Source organism: Arachis ipaensis, chromosome B02 (genome assembly GCF_000816755.2).
Source record: "Arachis ipaensis cultivar K30076 chromosome B02, Araip1.1, whole genome shotgun sequence".
In the NCBI taxonomy this organism is placed as follows: Eukaryota; Viridiplantae; Streptophyta; class Magnoliopsida; order Fabales; family Fabaceae; genus Arachis; species Arachis ipaensis.
In genome coordinates, this window is record NC_029786.2 from 104,103,170 (window position 1) to 104,127,998 (window position 24,829).

The 24,829-nt window shown below is 40.3% G+C and overlaps 4 protein-coding genes across 5 annotated transcripts; 3 read left to right on the top strand and 1 right to left on the bottom strand.

The window, feature by feature from the left end:
* LOC107626139 (ABC transporter C family member 4) lies at window positions 470–8,738 on the top strand. Its single transcript, XM_016328934.2, has 12 exons — window positions 470–695; window positions 903–3,128; window positions 3,231–3,551; window positions 3,722–3,808; window positions 3,982–4,611; window positions 4,756–4,920; window positions 5,371–5,665; window positions 6,433–6,647; window positions 7,069–7,374; window positions 7,786–7,849; window positions 7,965–8,204; window positions 8,315–8,738. The coding sequence occupies exons 2-12, from the start codon at window positions 1,014–1,016 to the stop codon at window positions 8,413–8,415; spliced, it is 4,539 nt and encodes a 1,512-aa protein (XP_016184420.1). The 5' UTR covers window positions 470–695; window positions 903–1,013; the 3' UTR covers window positions 8,416–8,738.
* On the bottom strand, window positions 8,382–12,450 carry LOC107628581 (probable E3 ubiquitin-protein ligase BAH1-like 1). Of its 2 annotated transcripts, none has more exons than XM_021116473.1 (6): window positions 12,008–12,450; window positions 10,648–10,889; window positions 10,409–10,495; window positions 9,678–9,815; window positions 9,366–9,424; window positions 8,382–9,284 (listed from the first exon to the last, which is right to left on the bottom strand). In XM_021116473.1, the coding sequence occupies exons 1-6, from the start codon at window positions 12,195–12,197 to the stop codon at window positions 9,179–9,181; spliced, it is 822 nt and encodes a 273-aa protein (XP_020972132.1). In that variant the 5' UTR covers window positions 12,198–12,450; the 3' UTR covers window positions 8,382–9,178. The 2 variants fall into 2 exon arrangements, with proteins under 2 accessions (XP_020972132.1, XP_016186694.1); XM_016331208.2 differs by having other exon boundaries at window positions 10,253–10,495.
* Window positions 13,325–15,289, top strand: LOC107627943. The gene has a single exon (XM_016330751.1). The coding sequence runs from the start codon at window positions 13,325–13,327 to the stop codon at window positions 15,287–15,289; it is 1,965 nt and encodes a 654-aa protein (XP_016186237.1).
* On the top strand, window positions 16,345–18,351 carry LOC107627944. Its single transcript, XM_016330752.1, has one exon. It carries the CDS (start codon window positions 16,345–16,347, stop codon window positions 18,349–18,351), a length of 2,007 nt encoding a protein of 668 aa, XP_016186238.1.

Consider the following 24,829-nt stretch of genomic DNA (forward strand, 5'->3'; position numbering starts at 1 on the left):
TATATAATTCAAAAATAAAAAATTTATTTAATATTCCCAAATAAAAATTTATTTAGTATTCCCATATAATACCAAATAAAAAAATTTATTTAGTATTCCCATATTTTAAATAAATAAAAAATAAAAATATTTTAAAATATTTTTAAAATATTAATATTTCAATAATTTTAACTGTTAATTTTAATTTATATATTTCAATAATTATAAATATTTTATGCCAATGAGTTATAACTCAAATAGCATAGACTCTTCATACTCAATTAAGAAGTTGCGGGTACGAGTCTCCTATCTTTGATAAAAAAAAAAATAAAACTATTGAAATATCAATATTTCATAGGCATCGAAATTCTTCCTACAAGATACAGAAAGAATTTGTGGTAGACTTTGCCGCCTTGTTCTTTGTGAAAGAAAACATCAAATCAAACCAAACCAAAATACTTTTCCTTTTAATTATTTTAAAATTCAACATTATTTTAAACACAAAGAAAGTTTAAACTTTAAAAGTGTTTTAAACAAGTAACGCTTCTGACAGAGGAAAACAAGGGAAACAGACACACTCAAGTTGTGTCAAGAGCACGGTTATCTTGTTGCTCAGGACCACCTTGTTTTTCTTGTTCTGGCTTCAATTTTTGGAGCTTTAGCTTTTCTGGGTTGTGATCATGTAATAGAAACTCTGTAGTTTTAGTATTCAAAAGGTAAACTTGTTTATGCATGCTAGCATGTCAGACAAAAGAAAACAGTGAATAAAAGCACTTGTTTTGATCATTTTCTGCTTTTGGTTCCTTGTAATGTTGTCTTTTCTTTCATATTCATCTCAAAAAGTATCCATTTGTATCAATTCAGTAATTTTTGTTTATTTTTTTTGTAACCATGTTCATCAACTGTTTGATGATTTTTTGCAGAGAAGAAAAAAGAAGAGGGAGGTTTGTGAAGTTTTGAGTTATATATAACAATTAACAAACTCAATTTCATTGCAATAGAGCTGCAAAAGGAAAAAATATAGAAAAAAAAACATGTCCTCTGCTTGGATCACTTCCCTTTCATGTTCTTCAGCATCATCATCACTCTCAAGTCCACCTCAATGGTTGAGATTTGTGTTCCTTTCACCATGTCCTCAGAGAGCTTTGTTTTCTGCTGTTGATGTTCTTCTCTTGTTCACCTTCTCTGTGTTTGCCATAATAAAGCTTTACCAAAGGTTCTTTTCAAATGGCAACAACAACAACAGCAGCAGCATCACTTCCAACGGCCACAATAACCACCATAACAATGAGCTCAACAAGCCCCTTATCAGAAACAACAGAAGTTTCACCAAAATAACAACCTTATGGTTCAAGCTAACTCTCATTGCAACATCTGTTTTGGCTGCACTTTTCATTGTTGCTTCCATCTTGGTGTTCAGCAGTTCTATAATTCAGGCTCCATGGAAGGTACTTGATGGAGTGTTTTGGTTGGTTCAGGCAATAACACAAATTGTGCTTGCAATCTTGATCATCCATGAGAAGAGATTTGAAGCTGTTAATCATCCTGTGTCACTTAGAATCTATTGGATTGCAAGTTTCATTGTTGTTTCTTTGTTTACAGCTTCCGGGGTTATACGTTTCTCCACTTTAGATGTTGACACTTTCATGGTGGATGACATAGTTTCTTTTATTTCCCTCCCTATATCACTTTTTCTTCTTTGTGTTGGGATCAAAGGGTCAACTGGGATTAAGTCCAGTGAAGACTCACAAGTTCCTATTAATGATGAAATCAAAGAATCTGAGACCATATCGAATGTCACTGGTTTCGCTTCGGCTTCTATTGTATCCAAGGCCTTTTGGATTTGGATCAACCCTTTATTGAATAAAGGGTATAAGTCACCACTTAAGATTGATGAAATTCCATCACTTTCTCCTCAGCATAGAGCTGAGAGGATGTCAGTAATATTCGAATCGAAATGGCCTAAATCGCATGAGAGATCGAAGCATCCAGTTAGGACTGCATTGCTCCGTTGTTTCTGGAAAGAGATACTATTCACTGCTTTCCTTGCTGTTGTGAGACTCTGTGTCATGTTTGTAGGGCCAGTTCTCATACAAAGCTTTGTTGATTACACATCCGGGAAAGGAAGCTCTATATATGAAGGCTACTACCTTGTTTTGATTCTCCTCTGTTCGAAATTCGTGGAAGTTTTAACCACTCATCATTTCAATTTCAACTCTCAGAAGCTTGGAATGCTTATAAGATGCACCCTCATCACTTCTCTTTACAAAAAGGGACTGAGGCTAACTTGCTCAGCAAGGCAAGACCATGGTGTTGGTCCAATTGTGAATTACATGGCTGTGGACACTCAGCAACTCTCTGATATGATGCTTCAGCTGCACGCCGTGTGGATGATGCCATTCCAAGTTGGCATAGGCCTGTTCTTGCTCTACAACTGTTTAGGTGCTTCAGTGGTCACTGCCCTGCTTGGACTTCTTCTTGTTCTGATTTTCATTGTGATAACCACTAGAAACAACAAGCAATACCAGTTTAAGGCCATGATGAATCGTGATTCGCGTATGAAGGCTGTCAATGAGATGCTTAATTACATGCGTGTGATCAAGTTCCAGGCCTGGGAAGAGCATTTCAATGATAGGATCTTGAAATTCCGTGGCTCGGAGTTCGGGTGGCTTTCAAAGTTCTTGTACTCAATTTGTGGCAACATCATTGTGTTGTGGAGCACTCCTTTAGTTATATCAACACTCACATTTGGCACAGCTATTCTTCTTGGAGTTCCACTCGATGCAGGCACGGTTTTCACCACTACAACTGTGTTTAAGATCCTGCAGGAGCCTCTAAGGACCTTTCCACAATCCATGATTTCGCTTTCACAGGCAATGGTGTCACTTGGAAGGTTGGATAGGTACATGTCTAGTAGGGAATTGGCAGAAGATTCGGTCGAAAGAGACGAAGGGTGCAGCGGAAACATTGCTGTGGTGGTTAGAGATGGAACATTTAGCTGGGATGATGATGCCAAAGAGCAAGACTTGAAGAACATCAATTTGGAGATCAACAAGGGAGAACTCACAGCTATTGTTGGGACTGTAGGGTCTGGAAAATCTTCTCTCCTTGCATCAATTCTTGGTGAGATGCACAGAGTTTCTGGAAAGGTATATATCTAAGTCTTTGGTTAAGCAATGAGAAGTTGAGAACTATAACAAAAAAGGTTTTGTTCCATGATGTTCATTTCTGACTGTATATTTTGGTGACAGGTTAAAGTTTGTGGGAGTGTTGCATATGTTGCACAAACAGCTTGGATTCAAAATGGTACCATTGAAGAAAACATTCTCTTTGGTTTACCAATGGACAGACAGAAGTACAATGAAGTCATCAAGGTTTGTTGCTTGGAGAAAGACTTGGAAATGATGGACCATGGGGATCAAACAGAAATCGGAGAGCGTGGCATCAACCTGAGTGGTGGCCAGAAGCAGCGCATACAACTCGCCAGGGCCGTGTATCAAGACTCTGATATTTATCTTCTTGATGATGTCTTCAGTGCTGTTGATGCACATACTGGCTCTGAAATATTTAAGGTAGTTGTTCTTATCATAAGTTATTCACTGGAGACAGTTAATTTTGTGAATTGTTTTGTTAAGAACTGATTTTTCAGAAAGAAAAGAAAAAGAATCAGTTTTTTTAGTTACAAATTTAAATGTGTTGAGATCAATTCATAATGGAGTGTTTTGGTTTCCCTTTTATGCAGGAATGTGTGAGAGGAGTTCTAAAAGGCAAGACCATAATTCTTGTAACTCATCAAGTGGACTTCTTACACAATGTAGATCTTATAATGGTAAGTATCTTTAGAAATTTGGCACTAAAAATTCAACATATTTAGATACAATTTATGTCATGAATGTACTATATTTCGAAATTGACTGTAATTTTGAACTGGAGGGAGTACTGCTCATTCAGTATTTTATGTAACTTAGTGATTCTAATACACATATTTGCTTTGAATAAAAGGTGATGAGGGATGGTACCATAGTCCAATCAGGAAAGTACAATGATCTACTTGATTCTGGACTAGATTTTGGCGCTTTGGTAGCTGCACATGAGACCTCCATGGAGCTAGTCGAACAAGGCGCTGCCAATCCTGGCGAAAGTTCGAACAAACCATTGAAATCTCCAAAGGGTGTTTCCAATCACAGAGAGGCCAATGGTGAAAGCAATTCTCATGATGCACCAAATTCTAAGAAGGAAGGTTCTAAACTCATCAAAGAAGAGGAGAGGGAAACTGGGAAAGTTAGCTTACATATCTATAAACTCTACTGCACTGAGGCTTTTGGTTGGTGGGGAATTATTGGAGTAATTTTTCTCTCTGTGGTGTGGCAAGCATCCATGATGGCAAGTGATTATTGGCTGGCATATGAAACCTCGGCCGAGCGTGCTGAATTCTTTGATGCCTCTAATTTCATCTCTGTTTATGGAATTATTGTAGCAGTTTCGATTGTTCTGATAGTGCTAAGGTCCTACTCTGTCACAATCTTGGGACTAAGGACAGCACAGATTTTCTTCTCACAAATTCTTCATAGCATCTTGCATGCTCCCATGTCTTTCTTCGACACTACTCCATCCGGAAGAATTCTTAGTAGAGTAAGAATCTGAAGGCTCAAATATACTTTGTTAAACATTAAACCAAATAAATGTTCTATACTGATATACATTTCTACATTTCTGTCATGTTTCCAGTGCATACTTCTAATGAGTTTTATTTATTTATTTTTTAACCTTGTACAGGCATCCACTGATCAGACCAATGTTGATATCTTTATCCCCTTGTTCCTCCAATTTGTTGTGGCAATGTACATTACAGTGATCAGCATCTTCATCATCACATGTCAAAATTCTTGGCCAACAGTCTTCTTGCTACTTCCTCTTCTTTGGCTGAACATCTGGTATCGGGTACGAATATAAATATGATTATTTTACTAAATGTGTTTCTTGAATAATTCTGATAGATTTAGATTTGAGATATTTAAAGCATGAGCATGACTCAGAACCAATTGCATTTTGTTTCTTATTTTGACAATGCAATGTCCAAAACCAAAGCAGCTGGAAAAGATGAATGATTGTGCTTACTCACTTTCTTGACACACGAAATCCATTGCACCTTTAGAATTTTATTTGTTCACGACTAAATATATCTCATGTAAACTATTGGCCTTATTTGATCAGTGTCAGTGTGTCACCCTTTTAAGATTCAACAATTCTTTAAGATGCTAGGCACTTAGTGCTTGTAATGGATGGAACAATTTTAGCAGTATTTTTTTTTGTTCTGTTCCACTTAAATGGTTAGAGCTTGATCTAACACTAACAATTCTTGTGTTTCTTTCTTCTTGCTGGATCTTTCAGGGTTATTTCCTATCTACATCTCGCGAATTAACTCGCCTTGATTCGATTACAAAGGCACCAGTGATTCATCATTTCTCTGAAAGCATATCTGGGGTCATGACGATTCGAGCATTCGAAAAACAGAAAGAGTTTTGTGACGAAAATGTTAACAGGGTGAATGCTAATCTGAGAATGGATTTCCATAACTTTAGCTCCAATGCATGGTTAGGCTTCCGGTTAGAGTTGCTTGGAAGCTTAGTTTTTTGCATATCTGCTATGTTCATGATCATGTTACCAAGCAGTGTCATAAAGCCAGGTAAACTAGTCTGACTATACTTTTTAAGAGTACTTTTACAATTTTCGCCTTCTCATGATTCCACAAATCTTACAATATGCATATGCAAACTTGATACATTCTGTGTTTCTATGTTTCTGTCCTTTTAGTTGTATTGGTACAAAGAAGTGGGAAGAAAATTAGCAATAGTCAATAATTATTTTTAAGTGCTTGGTTTTATCTTAATGATAAACTCTTTTTTTTTTCCTTGAAGAGAGGAAGTGAAAAGATAATTTATGTCATTGTATCATTATGTTTGGATATTTTTTTATAAAGTTGAATTGAGTGGATTTGGTTTAGTTGGGAATGGGACAAGGTTTGGTAATATTCCTTTCCCTTGGTTTAAAATAATGTCCTCCACATAAATCAAAATTACCAAGTGAAAAAATTAGTATGAAACAGTAAAAGGGTTCCACTTTGTTGCACAGAGCACAAGAAATGGGGTTCTACTATGACACTCCCCTTGTTTGAAGCATATAAATTTCAAACTTTTGTCTTCCTCACCTTTGTTGTTCCACTGTCTTTGTATTTGTGTCTCAGATAATTTGCAAACATTACATATATACACATTCAATAATGTACCAAGTAGTGATATATACAAAATACAAGTAGCTCCTGAAAATTATAATATGTTTCAGTAAAAAAAATTCTTGAAATAATTAATAAACTGACTAAGATACTTTATGTTTCAGTGAAAAAAACTCTTGAGATAATTAATAAACTGACTAAGGTTGTTACACTTGGTGCAGAAAATGTTGGTTTGTCTCTTTCATATGGATTGTCCTTGAACTCGGTGTTGTTTTGGGCAATATACATGAGCTGTTTCATAGAGAACAAAATGGTATCTGTTGAGAGGATAAAGCAGTTCACAAACATTCCTTCAGAAGCAACATGGAACATTAAGGATCGGTTGCCTCCTTCGAATTGGCCTGGTCAAGGAAATGTTGATATCAAAGACTTGCAGGTAATCTAGAACCCTCTGATGAAATCATAAGTTTACATTCTAGTTAATAGATTGAGTAATGCAACTAATGCTACATTTTCTGATAAAGAAAAGGGGTAAAGTTTGGTGTTGTGATATTTGTATGAAAGCCAAATTTGTTGTAGTCTAATTCTTTAAAGCTTTTTAACTTTGTGACTAATTCTTTCATAAAAACGTATCGTATTCAATACTTGTATTTGTATTTGTGCGACATACGTAGAACTATACAGACAAAATAGTTAACTTACCTAAATAGATCTCAGTGTAAAAGAGTGTTACAATGAGAGAGCATAGAAATTTAACTCATAGCTGCTTGGAAAACAAATTAATGACTATTTGTCTATGTAACAATTGATGATAATAATAATCTTATGATTAATAACTTGAAATTTTGTACAAACAGGTGAGATATAGACCAAACACTCCTTTGGTTCTTAAAGGCATAACTTTAAGCATTAGTGGAGGAGAAAAGATTGGTGTGGTTGGTAGAACTGGGAGTGGAAAATCAACTTTGATTCAAGTGTTCTTTAGGCTGGTGGAACCTACAGGAGGGAAAATAATCATTGATGGCATTGACATATCAGCATTAGGGCTTCATGATCTTAGATCAAGGTTTGGTATCATCCCTCAGGAGCCTGTTCTTTTTGAAGGCACAGTCAGAAGTAACATTGATCCAACTGGACAATACACAGATGAAGAGATTTGGAAGGTAGATATTCATTTTTCCATGCTATTTTTGTAGGGCCTATAGAATTATTTTGTATTGAAATTCAAATATCATAAACCATATTTCCTAAGAGTTTAAGATTAGAAAAGAGAAAATGTGTAACCTCTTCACTAAATATTAACATGGGAGCTAAAATATTCACTAAAAATTTGAAAGTGACAAATTTGTCCCTCATTGAACAAGTTGGTGTTTTGCGGAACAAGTTTATCTCTCGTCATTCAAAAGAAGTGAACATATTAGTCCTGTCGTACATGTACAAAAAGACTAATTTGTCACTCTTTTTGAATGGCGAGGAATCAGTTTGTCCCTCGTTTTTTTTTTGTTAGTGATGAGATTAGAGGTTTATGCTTTACACCAATAATGTCTAATAACAATTTTTTTTTCTTGCTATAGAGTTTAGACCGTTGTCAACTAAAAGAAGCAGTGGCTTCTAAGCCTGAGAAGCTTGAATCTTTAGGTAACACAAGAATGTCATTCATTATTTTCCTTTATGTTGCTTGAATATCACTTCCATTCCATTTTCTTCTTAACAAACATTGGCAATGTTGTTTTTATTTTTTTAAAACTTATAGTGGTTGATAATGGAGATAACTGGAGTGTTGGACAGAGGCAGTTGCTTTGTTTAGGGAGGGTGATGCTTAAGCAAAGCAGGCTTCTGTTCATGGATGAAGCAACAGCATCTGTTGATTCTCAAACAGATGCTGTTATCCAGAAGATCATCAGAGAGGACTTCGCGGCACGCACCATAATCAGCATTGCTCATAGAATACCAACTGTCATGGACTGTGATAGAGTCCTAGTTGTAGATGCAGGTATGTATGAATATGACATTCACTTGCTATTTCTATCATTTTTCTCAATTTCTCAATGTGGTGAAATTTGTGAGCTAAGTTTTGTGCATTTTTTTTCCCCACCTTAACAGGGCTTGCTAAAGAATTTGACACACCCTCCAATTTGATTCAGAGGCCATCACTCTTTGGAGCATTAGTTCAAGAATATGCCAACCGTTCTAGTGGACTATAACAAACCCTTTAAATGCATCTCATCAATATAGATATAGAGAGAGGGAAATGGAAGGGCAAGAATGAGATCAATTAAGATTTTTCTGCTTCATTCATCCTTGTGATGCATTATTTTAGAGAATTGAAGCAGGAAGAATGCTTGTAAATTGGTATCCTAATTCAATTGCATTTGGCCTAAGTAGTGCCAGTATAGTATGCCAAATGCAGCTATGATAGGTCCTAATTTTTGATGCTACAATAATAATGTTGTAATGAATAATGAATTGATCCTTTGTATTTTGTTTAATTATGTAACATTAGAAAGCTTTGAATACATCTTTCTAGCTGAGCATTTTTATTACAACATTAAATCTTGATTATTACCTTCTTGAGTGTTAGTTGAGGCACTCTTATAATTAAATCCAAAAAGGCATTTAGAGAATTACTTTGATTATCTATTATCTAATGGAAAATTGTGAAAGTTTTGGTACACAAATTTTTGTTCTTAAAATGACATTTATCATATATATTCATAAAAATATTTTTTTATAGGAATTAATTCGTTGTATATTTCCTTTAATTTATATGTATGTACACTGTGTCCCATTAAAAATAAAGTGGTTACTCTCACGAAGACATCTTTATGTGAAGATGATATTGTGAATCTTAAGATGGTTTAGTCAAACATGTTTAATTAAACATATCAAACTTAACGGTTCACAATATTTTCTTTTTATGAAGATAAAACCAAAATAAATCACAATCCAAATAGTATCAAATTCAGATTAGATTCCCATGGCTGTCCTACAGACAGATTCCCAGTGCTCCTTGGCCTGCCTAACCCTTTCTACCCTCTCCATTCTAAGTCTTTCCTCCCAATATTCCTTGCACCTGTGAAAAAAAATATTTAAGGCATGCAAATTTTACATCTTATCAATCTTAAAATTATCAAATACTTAAATGGTATCATACCTTTGGCCTAACAAAATATTTAGTTCTTCCAAGTGCACAGCACCTTCATGAACTCCTTTCTACAATCATCAAAACAAAAAATCACAAAAGTTACCGGCGCAAACATTTTTCGTTTTTAAAATTTAAATTCGAGAGACTTCTATTCAAGAAACTAAAAAGTGAAAATTCACATGCAGATGTTTTCATATAAAATTAACCGTTGAGAATCATTAGATGACAATATAATTAAATATGTCAAATTATCTAAAAAATTTTAACTATTAATTTCACATGAAAACAACTATACGTAAAATTTCATCAACTAAAAAATACCTCGCGGCATAGAGGACACTTTTGTTTAGGATCTGCTGCCTTAAGTCCATCAACAATGGTTACTGATGCAGCTGAGCAAGCACATGTGTAACAGAAAACATGGCCACAAGTCAACGCCACAGGATCAAACACTGTATCCTGTATAATGGAATATAATTAATAGTCACATACATTAATTTTTCAATATACCCTTTACCAATGCGACAATTATTTTTGAATGGAAGAAGTATACAATACAAAAAAATGATATTTATACACTAAAATCAACCACTATATATTTATGTCATTTATCGTTTAATTCACTTTCAATAGTATTTTATACTAATGGTTAATTTTGATAACAGCTAATATACAATAATATTATTGGATTATCAAAAATGCCACGTGCCGTATGCATACCAAAAATGAACTATTAATCCGTCACCATATATATATGTATAATTTAACTTGTTTTTATATGTATTTTGTATTTCAATGTATTTTATATTAGTGACTGATTTTGATATACACCTAACATAGATATGTTGCATTATTTGCGAAAAATGATGAATTCATAGGCAAGTTAAGTATCTTACTAAGCATATAGAACAAGTCAAGTCAATATCAACTTTGTAGGGTTTAAAGATTTCACAAGTGAGTGATGGTTTTCCATCCTTAAAAGTAAGGCAGCATCCATCAAACAAAGAAGATGTAGGGTCTTTAGTGTTAGTGTTGATGTATAAGGCCATAACCTCAATAAGCCATGGACTCTGAAGAATTTCCTTGTGCATAGCCTGCACTTGTGACTTGAATAATTGCCCTTGCTTTGAATCATGTATCTGCACTCATATATATATAGTACTACCCTAATAATTAAATGATATAAGGAACACTAATAATTTCATGCTTTAATTATTTAGAAATCCTTTGGTAGTTTAGTATATTTCAACTATATATAAGAAGCTAATTAAAATGTTATGTAAAGACAAACCTTATCATATTTCTTTAATATTTTTCGGATAGCGACAGCATTGATGAGTGCATAAGTGACAAGATCTTTGCCTTGTTGAATGATAGTGTTATGATTGGATCTTGTCAAGCAAAGAAGGTACTTCTTGAAGCCAGAATTTGAAGAGAGGTGTAACTCTAGCAAATGTTGTGCACGCTTGTTGAAGCACCCTACTACTTCTGATACTTCATTCAGCAGAGAAGGGAAGAAAGTTCCATCACAAACTGAAAATAATTCATTCATTATGCTATGTTAGCATATACAAATGTAATTGGAGTAGTTTAAGTAGCTATTCAATAAATTTCTTTTTTTTTTTTAAATAAATTGACAAATAAATTCTTAAAAATTTATACTTTGGATAAATTAGTTTTTGACAAAAAAATATATTAATAAAGTCTTTTACAATAATATACGTAGATAAGTTACGTTACATTAACATCTTTTATACTAATGATAGGAACTAATTTAGAGGTAATATATCCACATTTGTTATCGTGGAGAACTTTATTAATATTTTTTTTAGAAATTAATTGATTTGAAATATAAATTTTGGAGGATTATTTATTACTTTTTTTTCCCCCTTTAAATGGCTATCTAAGTAGGTACAAATAAAGGAAAAAAATTATTTTGAAAAAATACGAAAGAAAATGACAAATAATTCTTGCATAGATATATATAACTAAGACTCGCATATCATATATATATCTCCATCTAAGAATCAATAAATGTCACCCTATGAGTAAAATTCTTTTGAGTTTTGACACTATTTCCTTTTCTTTCTTTTGTTTTTTGTGCGTGCTTTTTTTTTTCTTTTTTGGACAATGTTGAAGTCAAGATTTTATTTATGAGGAAATTGAGGGCTAATAAATTACCAAACATCAAACCACTTGAACCAACCAAACGTTGAATTTTAATAGAATAAAAGAGTTTTCCTAAACAAAAATTTAAATAAAAATATAAAGTTTTTCTTGAAAACTAGAAGTTTAGAACATGTACCTTTAAATGTTCTACATTTTGTTAATAGTTATTACAAAAACTCAATCTATAATTAATTAAAGGTTCTACATACATGAACTAAACCCTTTGATTTTCAGTTGATTCCTTAACAACTGAACTTGCTCTCTTCCCTTCGTTTCAAACATATTGTATTGTAGGGAATTTAAAAAATTCATTGATCTCACTTTATTTGGTATTAAAAAGGGACAAATATTATGAAATTTCAAACTCTTTGCTAAAAAACCAAAGGAGTAATTAACAAAAAAAAAATTATATATAAACCTTACAATATGAAAAAGAAAAGTAAATTGAATGAAGAGAAAAACATTATGAAGATCATTATCACCTGGGCATTGAATAGGGCAACTTTTGGTGGCATTATTATTATTATTATTATTATGGTTCATCATGATAGGAGAATAACAACCTCCACTTCTACATTTCTTCATAATCTTTTTGTGATTTTTGAATTCAAGTCCAGGTAGCTTCTCCTCTTGCCCTTGCATGTACTTTTGGTATGTTTTGCAGAACTTCATCTCTTAATTAATAAAAACTTTCTAACAAGCTTCAATAATAATTGAGATTATTAACAAACAATCAAACCCTATCTAACATAATAATATTTTTTTTTTAAAAAAAAGGAAGAAAAACATAAAATTAAGGTTTTTCAACAAGGTTTCAATAATCTGAGGTTTTACATACATATGCTATATAAAACCCCTCTCCTCACAAAAAACAAAACCAAAAACAAAAAGGAAGAAAAAAAAAGTTTTATAGTATGGTAAAGTTATGAACCTTGTTATTAGTTACCAAAATCAACAGAAATTCAATGGTAGTTATTAGGTATACCCTATTTGATTATTAATTAGTTATCCATATCTAATATGTTATTATTTTTTAATTATTAATTAGTTATTAGTTATCCATTTCTAATATCACCATGAAAAAGTCAAACTAATGCAATCTAAATTCTCAATTAGAAAAAGTCTAATATAGTTCTTGATCTAATTATATAGATGTAACCCTCCTAAAAACAATAAAACATGATTCTAATATAGTAATAGTGAAGTTGCTTGCGGATAATTATGATTTATTTTAGTTAACAAAATTTTTTTTGAGTGTATATGTTACGGGCTGTCAACCCAGCCCAGGAAGTCGCCGGGTCGAGTCACCGCCCCGTCCAGACCCAAGAAGCTACGACCGGTCTCCACAGGTCGGTCAGCCACGCCCGACCTAGAGGGAGATCAACTCACCGCGCTAAACGCGCCACCACCCGGGTCGGAACCCTTAGGATCGGCACCCCGAGTACCGGCTCCAAGTATGGACGACCCGCACACGTGGAGGATGACAGCTTTACTCCTCAACCAATGGGCTAGGCCCCTATTAGGCCCACCCAGCACAGCATATAAAAGGGGAGGACAGCTCTCTCCCCAACATATGTCACATCCTTACCTAACTCTGCCACCCCTAGTACAGACTCTGACTTGATCGTCGGAGTGTCCTTGCAGGTGGTCACCCCCCGCTCCGTCCGCCCTCCGACGTTGCCAGCCTTCGCTTTGCGCCCGCTCGGGACCTCCCTCACTCTCTCAATCATCACCTACCGACAACCCGTGGACCCCAGGTAACGAACATTGGCGCTGTCTGTGGGGATCCCGATGCGAACATGGAGCGACACATCACCTCGGAGGAGCTCCGCGAAGGAGGCGGAGCCTGTTTGAGCAGAGCGAGCTCAACGGCCTGTGATGCCGAGCACCCGAGGCCATCCGTCCATCCCAACCAAATGTATACCCAGACCCCTGAGAGACGCCGCCCTTTTGGGAGAACAGGAGCCGACAGCGCCAAGATCATGCAGGAGCTTAGACACAGAGTTCAGAACCTTGAGCAGGAGTTGGCGGCAAGGGACCAATCCCAGGGGAACGCCAGCCGCTCACACGGCGGCGCTAGCCAGTCCCATGCCCGCACCCACTCTTCTCCCTCTCGTGCACGCGATAGCCAAGGAAGAAGCCTAACAAGGCACGAAGAGACACACACACAAGCGACCTCCAGAACCACCCGAAGCAAGTCGGAAAGCCGTTGGGGGTCCCAGAAAGAGGAGACCCGGAGACAAGAAAACCCCATCGTCATGGGGGCAACCCCTTTTCACCCCTCAATTCTCAAAGTCCGGCTCCCGAGAAACTTCGACAAGCCAACGGACATGAGATATGATGGGACCAAGGACCCCCAGGAACACGTCACAACTTTTGAAGAAAGAATGAATCTGGAAGGAGTAGGCGACGCAGTCAGGTGCCGGGCGTTTCCCGTAACACTAGCCGGCCCGGCGATCCGATGGTTCAACACCCTCCCGCAGGGATCCATCACGACCTTCGCAGACATATCCCAGAAGTTCCTAGCGCAGTTCACGACGTGCATAGCCAAAGCAAAGCACCCGATTAACTTGTTAGGGGTTACCCAAAAACCCGGTGAGCCGACCAGAAAATTCTTGGATAGGTTTAACGATGAATGTCTAGAAATTGACGACCTCACGGACTCAGTCGCTAGCCTATGCCTAACAAATGGCCTGCTGAATGAAGACTTTAGGAAACACCTAACAACCAAGCCTGTATGGACCATGCAGGAAATCCAGAGCATAGCCAAAGAGTACATCAATGACGAGGAGGTCAGCCAGGTTGTGGCAGCCAATAAACGGCAGCCCGCCAACCCGCCAGCACGGCAGACACATCAACTCGAGCGATATAAGGAAGCCCCCAGAGATGGCATCCTAAACAAGCTACCCAAGCAGCCACGGGTAGGAAGGTTCACGAACTACACGCCACTTACGGCACCCATAGTGGAAGTCTACCAGCAAATCGCAGACAAGAGAATCCTATCCAGACTCAGACCCCTGAAGGAGAGAACGGGAGGCAACAAGAGCCTTTACTGCGATTACCACAAAGGGTTTGGTCACAAAACACAAGACTGCTTCGACCTCAAGGATGCCTTGGAACAGGCCATCAGAAAAGGGAAACTGAGCGAATTCTCCCGACTTATCAGGGAACCGAGGAGACGAGAGAGAGAGCGCTCCGAGGAAGACCGAAACCGGGCAGTCAAACCTAGACAAGAACCCACAGGGGATGCCAGTAATCCCCCAACTTTCGTGGTTAATATTGTGGTCGGACTAGACAGTCCCCCCAAATCTAAGTCAGCAACAAGAAAGGACTCCCGGGTGCTCTCCATCTCGACGGATAGCCCCACCACCAGCAAGAGACTCCCGACAATATCATTTGGTCCAGAAGACATATGGTTCAAGGACCTCCCTGAAAATCCTCCCATGGAAGTCACAGCGATGGTCGGGACAGGGCTGGTCAGACGCATCCTCGTCGACACAAGAGCCGACTCGAATATCCTATTCAGAAATGTGTTCGACGCAATGGGGCTCAAGGAATCCGACCTCAAAAGCCATCAACACGGAGTCATGGGACTTGGTGATAACTACATAAGACCCGACGGAACGATCTCTCTCCCGATCAGCCTAGGAACTGGCGACGCTAGGAAATCGGTTATGGCAGACTTCGTAGTCCTTAGAGACTCCACCGCCTATAACATCATCCTAGGAAGGAAAACCATCAACGAATTCTCATCTGTAATATGAACCAAGTACCTAACAATGAAGTTCATAACGGACAAGGGATCGGTTGGTTCCGTAAGGGGAGACCTAGAAACGGCAGTCGCCTGCAACAGCGCCAGTCTCTCCTTAAGGAAAGAATCCAAAAAGGCAGCTGGCGTGTTCCTAGCAGATCTGGACGCCAGGGTGGAGGACAAACCAAGACCTGAACCAGAAGGGGACATGGAAAAATTCCAGATAAGGAAGTCGGTAGAACAATTCACCTTCATTAACAGAAACCTACCCCATGAACTCAAGGGTCCTCTCATAGAGGTCATGAGAGCAAACAGCGACCTTTTTGCGTGGACCCCATCAGACATGCCAGGGTTAGATCCCGAGGTCATGTCCCACCGACTAGCCATAAAGTCAGAAGCCAAACCGGTAGCCCAGCGGCGAAGGAAGATGTCGCAGGAAAGGGCGGAAGAAGTCGCTAAGCAAACAGCAGGGCTGCTGGAAGCAGGGTTCATCAAGGAACTCGAATACTCAACATGGCTGTCCAATGTTGTCCTAGTCAAGAAAGCCAGTGGGAAACGGAGAATGTGCGTAGGCTACTCCGACTTGAACAAAGCATGTCCAAAAGACTCCTTTCCCCTCCCCAACATTGACACCCTAGTAGACTCGGCAGCGGGGTACCGATATCTCAGTTTCATGGACGCCTACTCCGGCTACAACCAAATCCCGATGCACCAACCTGACGAAGACAAGACAACTTTCATAACACCAGGAGGCACCTACTACTACAAGGTAATGCCCTTTGGGCTAAAAAACACAGGGCCACCTACCAAAGGCTGATGAGCAGAGTCTTCCATGACCTCATCGGCAGAACGGTAGAAGTGTATGTCGACGATATCCTGGTAAAAACAGCAGAACCAAGCAATCTGATAAACGACCTCCAGGCCGTCTTTTGGGCATTAAGGAAATTCAAAATGCGACTTAACCCACTCAAATGCGCATTCGCCATGGAAGCAGGCAAATTCCTGGGATTCATGATAACCTAGAGAGGAGTAGAAGCCAACCCGGACAAGTGCGAAGCCGTCCTCAAAATGACGAGCCCCGGGAGCATCAAAGATGTACAACGGCTCACCGGGAAGCTCACGGCTCTATCCCGGTATCTCGGAGCCTCGGCTGAAAGGGCCATTCCATTCTTCAACTTGATGAAGAAAGGAATCACCTTTGAATGGACCCAGGAGTGCGAAGAGGCATTCAACCATTTCAAGAGGATACTCTCAGAACCCCCTGTGCTCAGCAAACCCAGAGAAGGCGAGCCCTTGTACCTGTACTTGGCCGTGACCATACAAGCAATGGCAGCAGTCCTAGTTAGGGAGGAGGACAAAACCCAGCGCCCAATATACTTCATCAGCAAAACACTTCAAGGGGCAGAGACGAGATATACCAAGTTGGAAAAGCTAGCCTACGCCCTATTGGTTTCATCAAGAAGACTAAAACAATACTTCCAAGGGCACACAATCATCCTGAGAACCGACCAAGCCATCCGACAAGTCCTCCAAAAACCCGACCTGGCGGGAAGAATGATGGCATGGGCAGTGGAACTATCCCAATATGACTTGCGGTATGAACTAAGGCAAGCAATCAAAGCCCAAGCCATGGCAGACTTTCTCGTTGAAGTCACAGGAGAAGCCCCCGACGTACCGAGCACACGGTGGAGGCTCCACGTTGACGGAGCATCCAACCAAACGTTCGGAGGGGCCGGGATCATCCTCGAAAACTCGGTAGGAGTAGCATATGAACAATCCATCAAGTTCGAATTTCCGGTCTCAAACAACCAAGCCGAGTATGAAGCTTTGATTGGAGGGTTAATGCTGGCCAAAGAGGTCGGAGCATCAAGAGTAGAAGTGAGCAGCGACTCCCAAATCGTCACTTCCCAGGTAAACGGCAGCTACCAAGCCAGGGACGCACTGCTACAAAAATACTTGGAAAAAGTAAGAGAACTATGCAAAAGCTTCGAAGAAGTCACAATCCAGCACGTTCCCAGGGAAAGGAACGCCCGAGCCGACCTCCTCTCCAAGCTCGCAAGCACCAAACCCAACACGGGGAACAGATCTCTGATCCAAGGGCTAGCAACGGAACCTGCGATCATCATGTGCATGGCTCAAGCACCAAACCCGCCCTCATGGATGGACCCTATCTCCCGATATCTGGAGCACGCAGAAGCACCTCCCAACCAAAAAGAGGCGGAGTTTGTCAAAAAGGAAGCTCCAAAATACACAATCATACAGGGGCAGCTATACAAGCGAGGGCTCCACCAACCACTACTAAAGTGCTTATGCCCCGACCAGACGGACTACGTCCTAAGGGAGGTACACGAAGGGTGTTGTGGTCACCACATCGGGGGAAGATCTCTAGCAAGAAAAATCATCAGGGCGGGATACTACTGGCCCACAATGATGTCAGATGCCCAGAAATTCGTGAAGAAATGTAAAAAGTGCCAGGAGAATGCCAACTTCCACAAAGCACCTCTCGAGGAGCTCAATATAATGATGGCCCCCCGACCTTTCGCCCAATGGGGAGTCGACCTCCTAGGACCATTCCCACCAAGACCCGGGCAGGTGAAGTACTTAATAGTGGCCATAGATTATTACACCAAGTGGGTAGAAGCAGAACCACTAGCCAGCATATCCGCAGCGAACTGCCAAAAGTTCATGTGGAAACAAGTGGTCACAAGGTTCGGGATACCGAAAACCGTCATATCGGACAACAGGACCCAATTCACCGACAAGAAGTTCAAAGGGTTCTTAGAAGGACTAGGGATTAAGCAAAAGTTCTCCTCAGTCGAACACCCTCAAACCAACGGCCAAGTCGAAGCAGCCAACAAAGTTATTCTAAAGGGGCTAAAAAAGCGACTCGAGGGAAAGAAAGGCTCATGGGCAGAGGAACTAGCCCCAGTACTATGGTCATACAGGACCACCCCCCCAATCATCCACCGGAGAAACCCCCTTCCGACTCACATACGGGGTCGACGCTGTCATCCCAGTCGAGGTCGGGGAACCAAGTCTGAGGCTGCTCCTCGGAGGGGGGAGCGAGGCAGTTGAAAAAAGACCTAGCCGACGAGACAAGGCAAATGGCACACCTAGCAGAAGCAGCAATCAAACAGAGAGTGGCCCTCAGATACAATGGCAAAGTGTCGAAAAGAAACTTGGGAGAAGGCGATCTGGTCCTACGACGAAACGACATAGGACCCCCAACACCAGGAGAAGGCAAGCTAGCCGCAAACTGGGAAGGACCTTACAGAGTAAAAGAAGTCCTCGGCAAAGGGGGTTATAAGCTAGAAAGGTTGAATGGGAATGAGGTACCGAGGACATGGAACATGGCGAACCTCAGAAGGTTCTACTCGTAAGAAGGGGCGATCACACGACCCCAATCCCCATCCCCATGTTTCGCTTTTACGTTCTCCTTTTATGTTTCACACGAATATCTTCTTTTGCTTGAATTTGTTTATGCATTACATATTTCCTTGTCTGACAATATGATAAGCTTATCTTTTGCAAGTTCACTCTCTCCCAAGTCTCAAAATAAAAACGCAACGAAAAGAAACAAAACAGTCGACCCAACGGTAACCCGGGACTGATCACCCCGGGAACCATAAGGGACCAAAAGTAAACGGCTCAAAGTAGTAAGTACCATAATAAACGGATTAAGCAAAAAGCCACGACAGCCCGACCAAGCGAAATAAAGAGCAAAGGCCACGACGGCCCGAACAAAATCCGATAAATGCCAAACAGCACGAGCACAAGCAAAAAGTGTTCAAATACAACTAAAGGGCGCCTACCAGCAAGCCCAAAATGATAAGTATTACAAACAAAAAGTAAAACAAGACAGGAATATCCAAATGATTTAAAGGATGTCAACAATCTTCCCACCCTCCACAGTCTTCATCGCACCAACCTGAGAGAGGTCAAGGTCGGGAGCCAGCACTACCACCTGGAGCTTTATCCCTTCCTCAGTCAGCTTAACAGCATCGCGAGCTCCCTTCGCAAGATCTTTGTTCCTCTTCTTCAAGGCAGCCATCTCCCGAGCAACCACCTCCGCCGAACTCTCAGCCAACTTCAGCTTCTCTTCCAATTCCTCAACCCTCTTCTTCATGGCCGCAGTCTCACCACGAGAGGCATTCAGGTCCTTCATTAAAGCCACATCCCGATCTACCAGCCTGTTAATCTCCTTGGCGTCCTCCTCAGCCTTCTTCTCACGATCAGCCAACTTAGTCTTCAGAGACTCCTCCCGAAATCGTAAATCTGTCAAATCTTTTTGGGAGTTTCGAAGCTTCACCTCCATGGCGTGATAGTTACTCAGGACGGGCTCCACCTTCTTGGCAATAGCAGCAGCACGAAGGAGACTACGATAAATCCACCTAGCTTGACCAGAGAGGTCGGATTCGTGAAAATACGCCTCGGTACTGGGAAGCAGCTGGGACTCAATGAAACCCCCCAACATCAAAGTTCTTCTCCATAACCGAGAAGGCTTTTCCGAAATCCCTCTTCCTCTTCTTGGGGTTACCTACGGCCCTCAACTCATCATCACCAAAATCATCCTCAAAGATCTCCGTCTCCACGCCAGTAGCCTCCTCAAGCTCCTCGGGAGAAATAACATTTTCTTGGTGAGCCGGATCAGGCCCACCTGTCCGACCACTAGCTTCCTCAGTATCCCCTTGCTCCTGGCTTGCCGAGGGAGTAGGCGGGAAGTCACCTTCACCTTCCTCATTCCATTTAATGAGGTTCATCAGGTTAGCCAAAGTCTTCTTCCCACTAGCCATAGAAACTGCAAACAAAAAAGGGAAGAGAGGTGTCAACAGTAGAAAAATAAAACACAAGAACTACAAGGAGGAAAAACCCACCAACATACGACCGACCGGCCTCCCGGTCCCCCATCAACATGCGAGGATTAAGGTTCTTTTCGCCAAAAATGGCCAAAAGTATATCAGCAATGTTCCGATCTTCTGAGCTCAGCCAATCGTAAGACACCTTAATAAGATAATCGGATCCCGCACCAAAACTCCAGTAGGTCGGGATCCGCCGAGCTCCCTCAGCCGTAAGCCAAAAAGGCTGGTGATCTTTAATCGGTCTAACATTGAAGAAGGTAGACTTAAAATCATGAAAAGAATCTTCAAAAAGGCCAAAGATTCTATGCCTCTGTTGGGCCCTAAAAGACATGTAACCCTTCTTAGCCTTCCCCTAGCTAGAAGGGTTCGTGAGCAAGAAGAGATAAAGGAAGACGTTCACTGAAAGCGGCAGTTCGAGGTACTCGCAAACCATCTCAAAGCACCGAATAGAGGCCCAACTATTCGGATGAAGTTGCGACGGAGCGACGTCGCAGCGACTCAGTAAACTCATAACAAAGGGAGAAAAGGGTAAACGAAGCCCCAAAGTCGTGAACATAGGCTCGTAAACCCACAGCCAATCGACAACTCGTGGAGAAGCCAGATTCTTGTGGCAGACACGCTCCTGACCAGCAGGGACATAGACCTGGTCATGGTTGTCAAACTCACGAGTTAACTCGTAAACTCGTACGAGTTTACGAGTTTAGGTAGTGGAATCGAGTTGACTCGGACATAAACTTGTTTCTGGGTAGACTCGGGTTGACTCGGCTAGACTCGGATAAAATCGTGCAAACTCGCGAGTTTGCTAGCAAGTCAGCGAGTTTAATTTCGTTGCCCATTTTCGCCAAAACGGCGTTGTTTTGGCCCAGAAAAAAAAACACCCTACAGAAGCGGCTAACCTAAACCCACACCCACTAATGAAGGAGTGAACTAAAGTTCGAAACCCTAGTGACTCCCTCAACCAAACCCTTACGGCCAGCCTCACTTGTCACACCCTCCACTATCTAACGGCGGCGTTGTCTGCGCCGCCACGCAGAGGCCGGACGCCAGAGTCCAGACGGACCCCTCGCCTTCTCACCTCCCCTCGCCTCATCCCTCGTCCCCCACCGCTCACCCACGCAGCGTCGCAGAGCCCAGTGAAGGACCACCACGCAGAGTCGCATTCTCGTAGAGCCCACCAGGCCACCACCACGCAGAGTCGCACAGCGCCAGAGCCCACCACCAGTCCACCACGCCGTTTGCCTCCCCTCCCCTGTTTTGCCCTTGTCGGCCTTGTTCTGTTTTTCTTCACTGAAGCACTGCCAATCTTCTTCAAGTGATAAAGTCTGCCCATCTCCAAGGTAATTTTGTTAAACTAATTCAAATGCTAATAATTTTGGTTGCAATTATTCAATTCTGCAAATTTATTAAGGCCCTGATCTGCGTTTGATCTGTTGAAAAAAAAATTAATGTGTGAAAAAAAACTGATGCTGCTTGCCTGCTTCTGTAATATGTACTTCATGCTTCATGCTTCAATCATGGTTAAAATGTGTGGATAGTGCTTCTGTTATATATTTTTTTTCTTTTGTTTTCTGCTTCTATTATGTAGTTATGTTTAGTCTTTAGTTTACTGAAATTCTGAAGTCTGAATTAGTGAATTGAAACTCTCAAGTCTGAATTGTTAGTTAGTGTTACTGACTTACTATGTTAGTTTAATTGAAAGTCTGAAGTCTGAATTGTTAGTTTAAATGAAAATGTATCTGTTGTGTGATAAAGTGAGTATTGGAGTATTGGTGGTTGACTCTGGTTGCCATTGTTTTAATTTGTTTGTGCTTGATCATATTGATGACCTCAAAGGGGGTTCATATGACAATGAGAATGGACTTTTGGGTTAACTCATAACTGGGTGGTATAATATTTCGAATCACAAATGTATTGCTTGCTGTACTGCATTTGGAGTGATGATTATTGATTAAGTCTTATGATGCTGAAAATTTTTCATCTTTTAAACATTATTGTTGTAAGTGTAGCTGAAACTAGTGTTAGTTATGAATTAAGTTAGTGGATAATCTGAATCTGAATTTAGTTAGTGGATAATCTGAATCTGAATTTGTTGTTTGGGTTGTTGATTTTTAGGGATAAAAATACAAAATGTCTGAGAATGTTGGTTCAGGGATAGGGTCTTCGCTTCCTAGTATTCCTAGACCTACACCTGCTGTTTCTAGGAGATGAACATGTGAATGATGATGAAGATTTTGTTGACCGTGTTGAACCTGAGGCAACCTTGGACCTGGTAAAACGCCTCCTCGGGACCACCTCCACATAAGAGCCCGGATTGTCGTAGCTTCTGGAGCCCCTCCTTGGTCATCTTAGAAGGAGTATCCTTCACATCGGAGGAGACCCAAGCATAATGGTCGATGAAGTCAGCCAAAGGGCGCTGGGCCTGACTCGAGGAAGCGACACGATCGTCCATAGCTACAACGGGGGCACCACTTAGTCAACACGGAAAGTCAGGAACCCTCAAAACGAGAAAGCGAAAGAAAAACTATGAACCTCTCCCTATCCCCCCGGCATACTAACTTAGAAAAACCCAGAAACATGAACAAAAATCCAGGAAAACCCAGAAACATGAACAAAATCTAGAAAAACCCAGAAACGCGAAACCAGTGGCACCCCCTCTAGAAAGAAAGGAAGACCCAAACATACACGAAGCAAATGCACAAAAGATAAGGAGAAATAACCAAAAAGAAAGGGGCTATGAGAGCTTACCAGGAGAAGCAGGACTTGCAAAGTTGGAACAGGGAGCAAGAATGCTTGAAACAGCAGCGGTGACAGGAACAAGGAGCAGCAGCAGCGTGAGAAGAAAGGGAGAAAGGAAAAGGAAAAGAGTAAAGAGAAGAAGGGGTTACGAAATAAAAATAATAAAAGGAGAGAGTAACCGCCAAGGAAGAACGCCAAAAGACAGGGGCACGTTCGACATTTCGCCCAAAATTTCAAATCAATGAAATGATGGGCATTTAATGCCCAGGCGCTAAAACCAAGAAAGCAACACGAAAACCGAAGCCACCAAGCGCGCGAGAAACAAAACGCCACCAACGAGCTACCGAGAAAGGAAGAAAGCTTACCATTCCAGCAAAAAGGCAAACGCGCCCAACCATGAGCCCCAAACCTCGAGGCTGGCGCGTTGGGGGCACTGTTACGGGCTGTCAACCCAGCCCAGGAAGTCGCCGGGTCGGGGCACCGCCCCGCCCAGACCCAAGAAGCTACGACCGGTCCCCACGGGTCGGTCAGCCACGCCCGACCCAGAGGGAGATCAACTCACCGGGCTAAATGCGCCACCACCCGGGTCGGAACCCTTAGGATCGGCACCCCGAGTACCGGCTCCAAGTATGGACGACCCGCACACGTGGAGGATGACAGTTTTACTCCTCAACCAATGGGCTAGGCCCCTATTAGGCCCACCCAGCACAGCATATAAAAGGGGGAGGATAGCTCTCCCCCCAACGTACGTCACATCCTTACCTAACTCTGCCACCCCTAGTACGGACTCTGACTTGATCGTCGGAGTGTCCTTGCAGGTGGCCACCCCCCGCTCCGTCCGCCCTCTGACGTTGCCAGCCTTCGCTCCGCGCACGCTCGGAACCTCCCTCACTCTCTCAGTCACCACCTACCGACAACCCGTGGACCCCAAGTAACGAACAGTATATAATTAGGATAAACTTCAACAAAAATTTGTATATAATTTAATTTGTTCATTATTTCTATAGGATATTTTCTTTTTGTTATATTTCTATTGTATATTTAAGTAATTATGCAATAAAAAGTACAAATATTTAAAAATTGACCCTAAAATTAATTAATTAATGAGTCAAATAATGCTTATCAATTAGAAAATTAAACAATGCTTAAGTAATAGATGAACTATATTACTTATATACAAAAGATAATCAATTACTAATTCCACTGTTCGTAATCAATTTAAATTAGTTGCGTGATTAATATATAATTTATTCATCCAATTTTTTTTATGTGCACATAATATTTTTAATAATAATTAAGTATATAATAATTTTTTTTATGCTGATAGAGATAATAATTAATATGCTTTTAACATATCACAGTTATTTATTTATATTTTTAGTAATAAGTATATAATTTTTTTATCCATCTTTCATGTATATGTGTCCTTAGATTAGCTTCAAAAAAAGCTATGGATATGTTATACACTTATACCTTTGGCGCAATAAGAGCCAACAGTTTCAGCTTTCGCCATTGCCCATTGGTTTACCTAATAATGTTCCCATATATTCAGCCAACTAGCCAATTCAATCATCAAGAGCAATAATTGTTCATAAATTAGTTCCAAGAACTTAAACCAATTTTGTCATTGTTTTATTTATTTTTGTTACTTAAAGATCCCAATTTAATGAGACACGATAATATAACAAAAATCCGCGTGCCCAAGAAAACATACAAGATAAAGATGCATGAGACTGTTTGTGACGATTTTTATCTTTATCTTCTTTTACTTTTTGCATATTATTAAGCAATAATTAAAGCTTCATATATTATTGATTTATTCATTATATTATTCAGCCATGATTCTTGTGCAACGTAACCAACGTATAAATAAGAAAAAGAACTTCCATTTTTTTTCTTTTCAACAGCTAATTTTGGCGTAATATAAACCTTTTCTTCAAATATATTTTTAACTAATA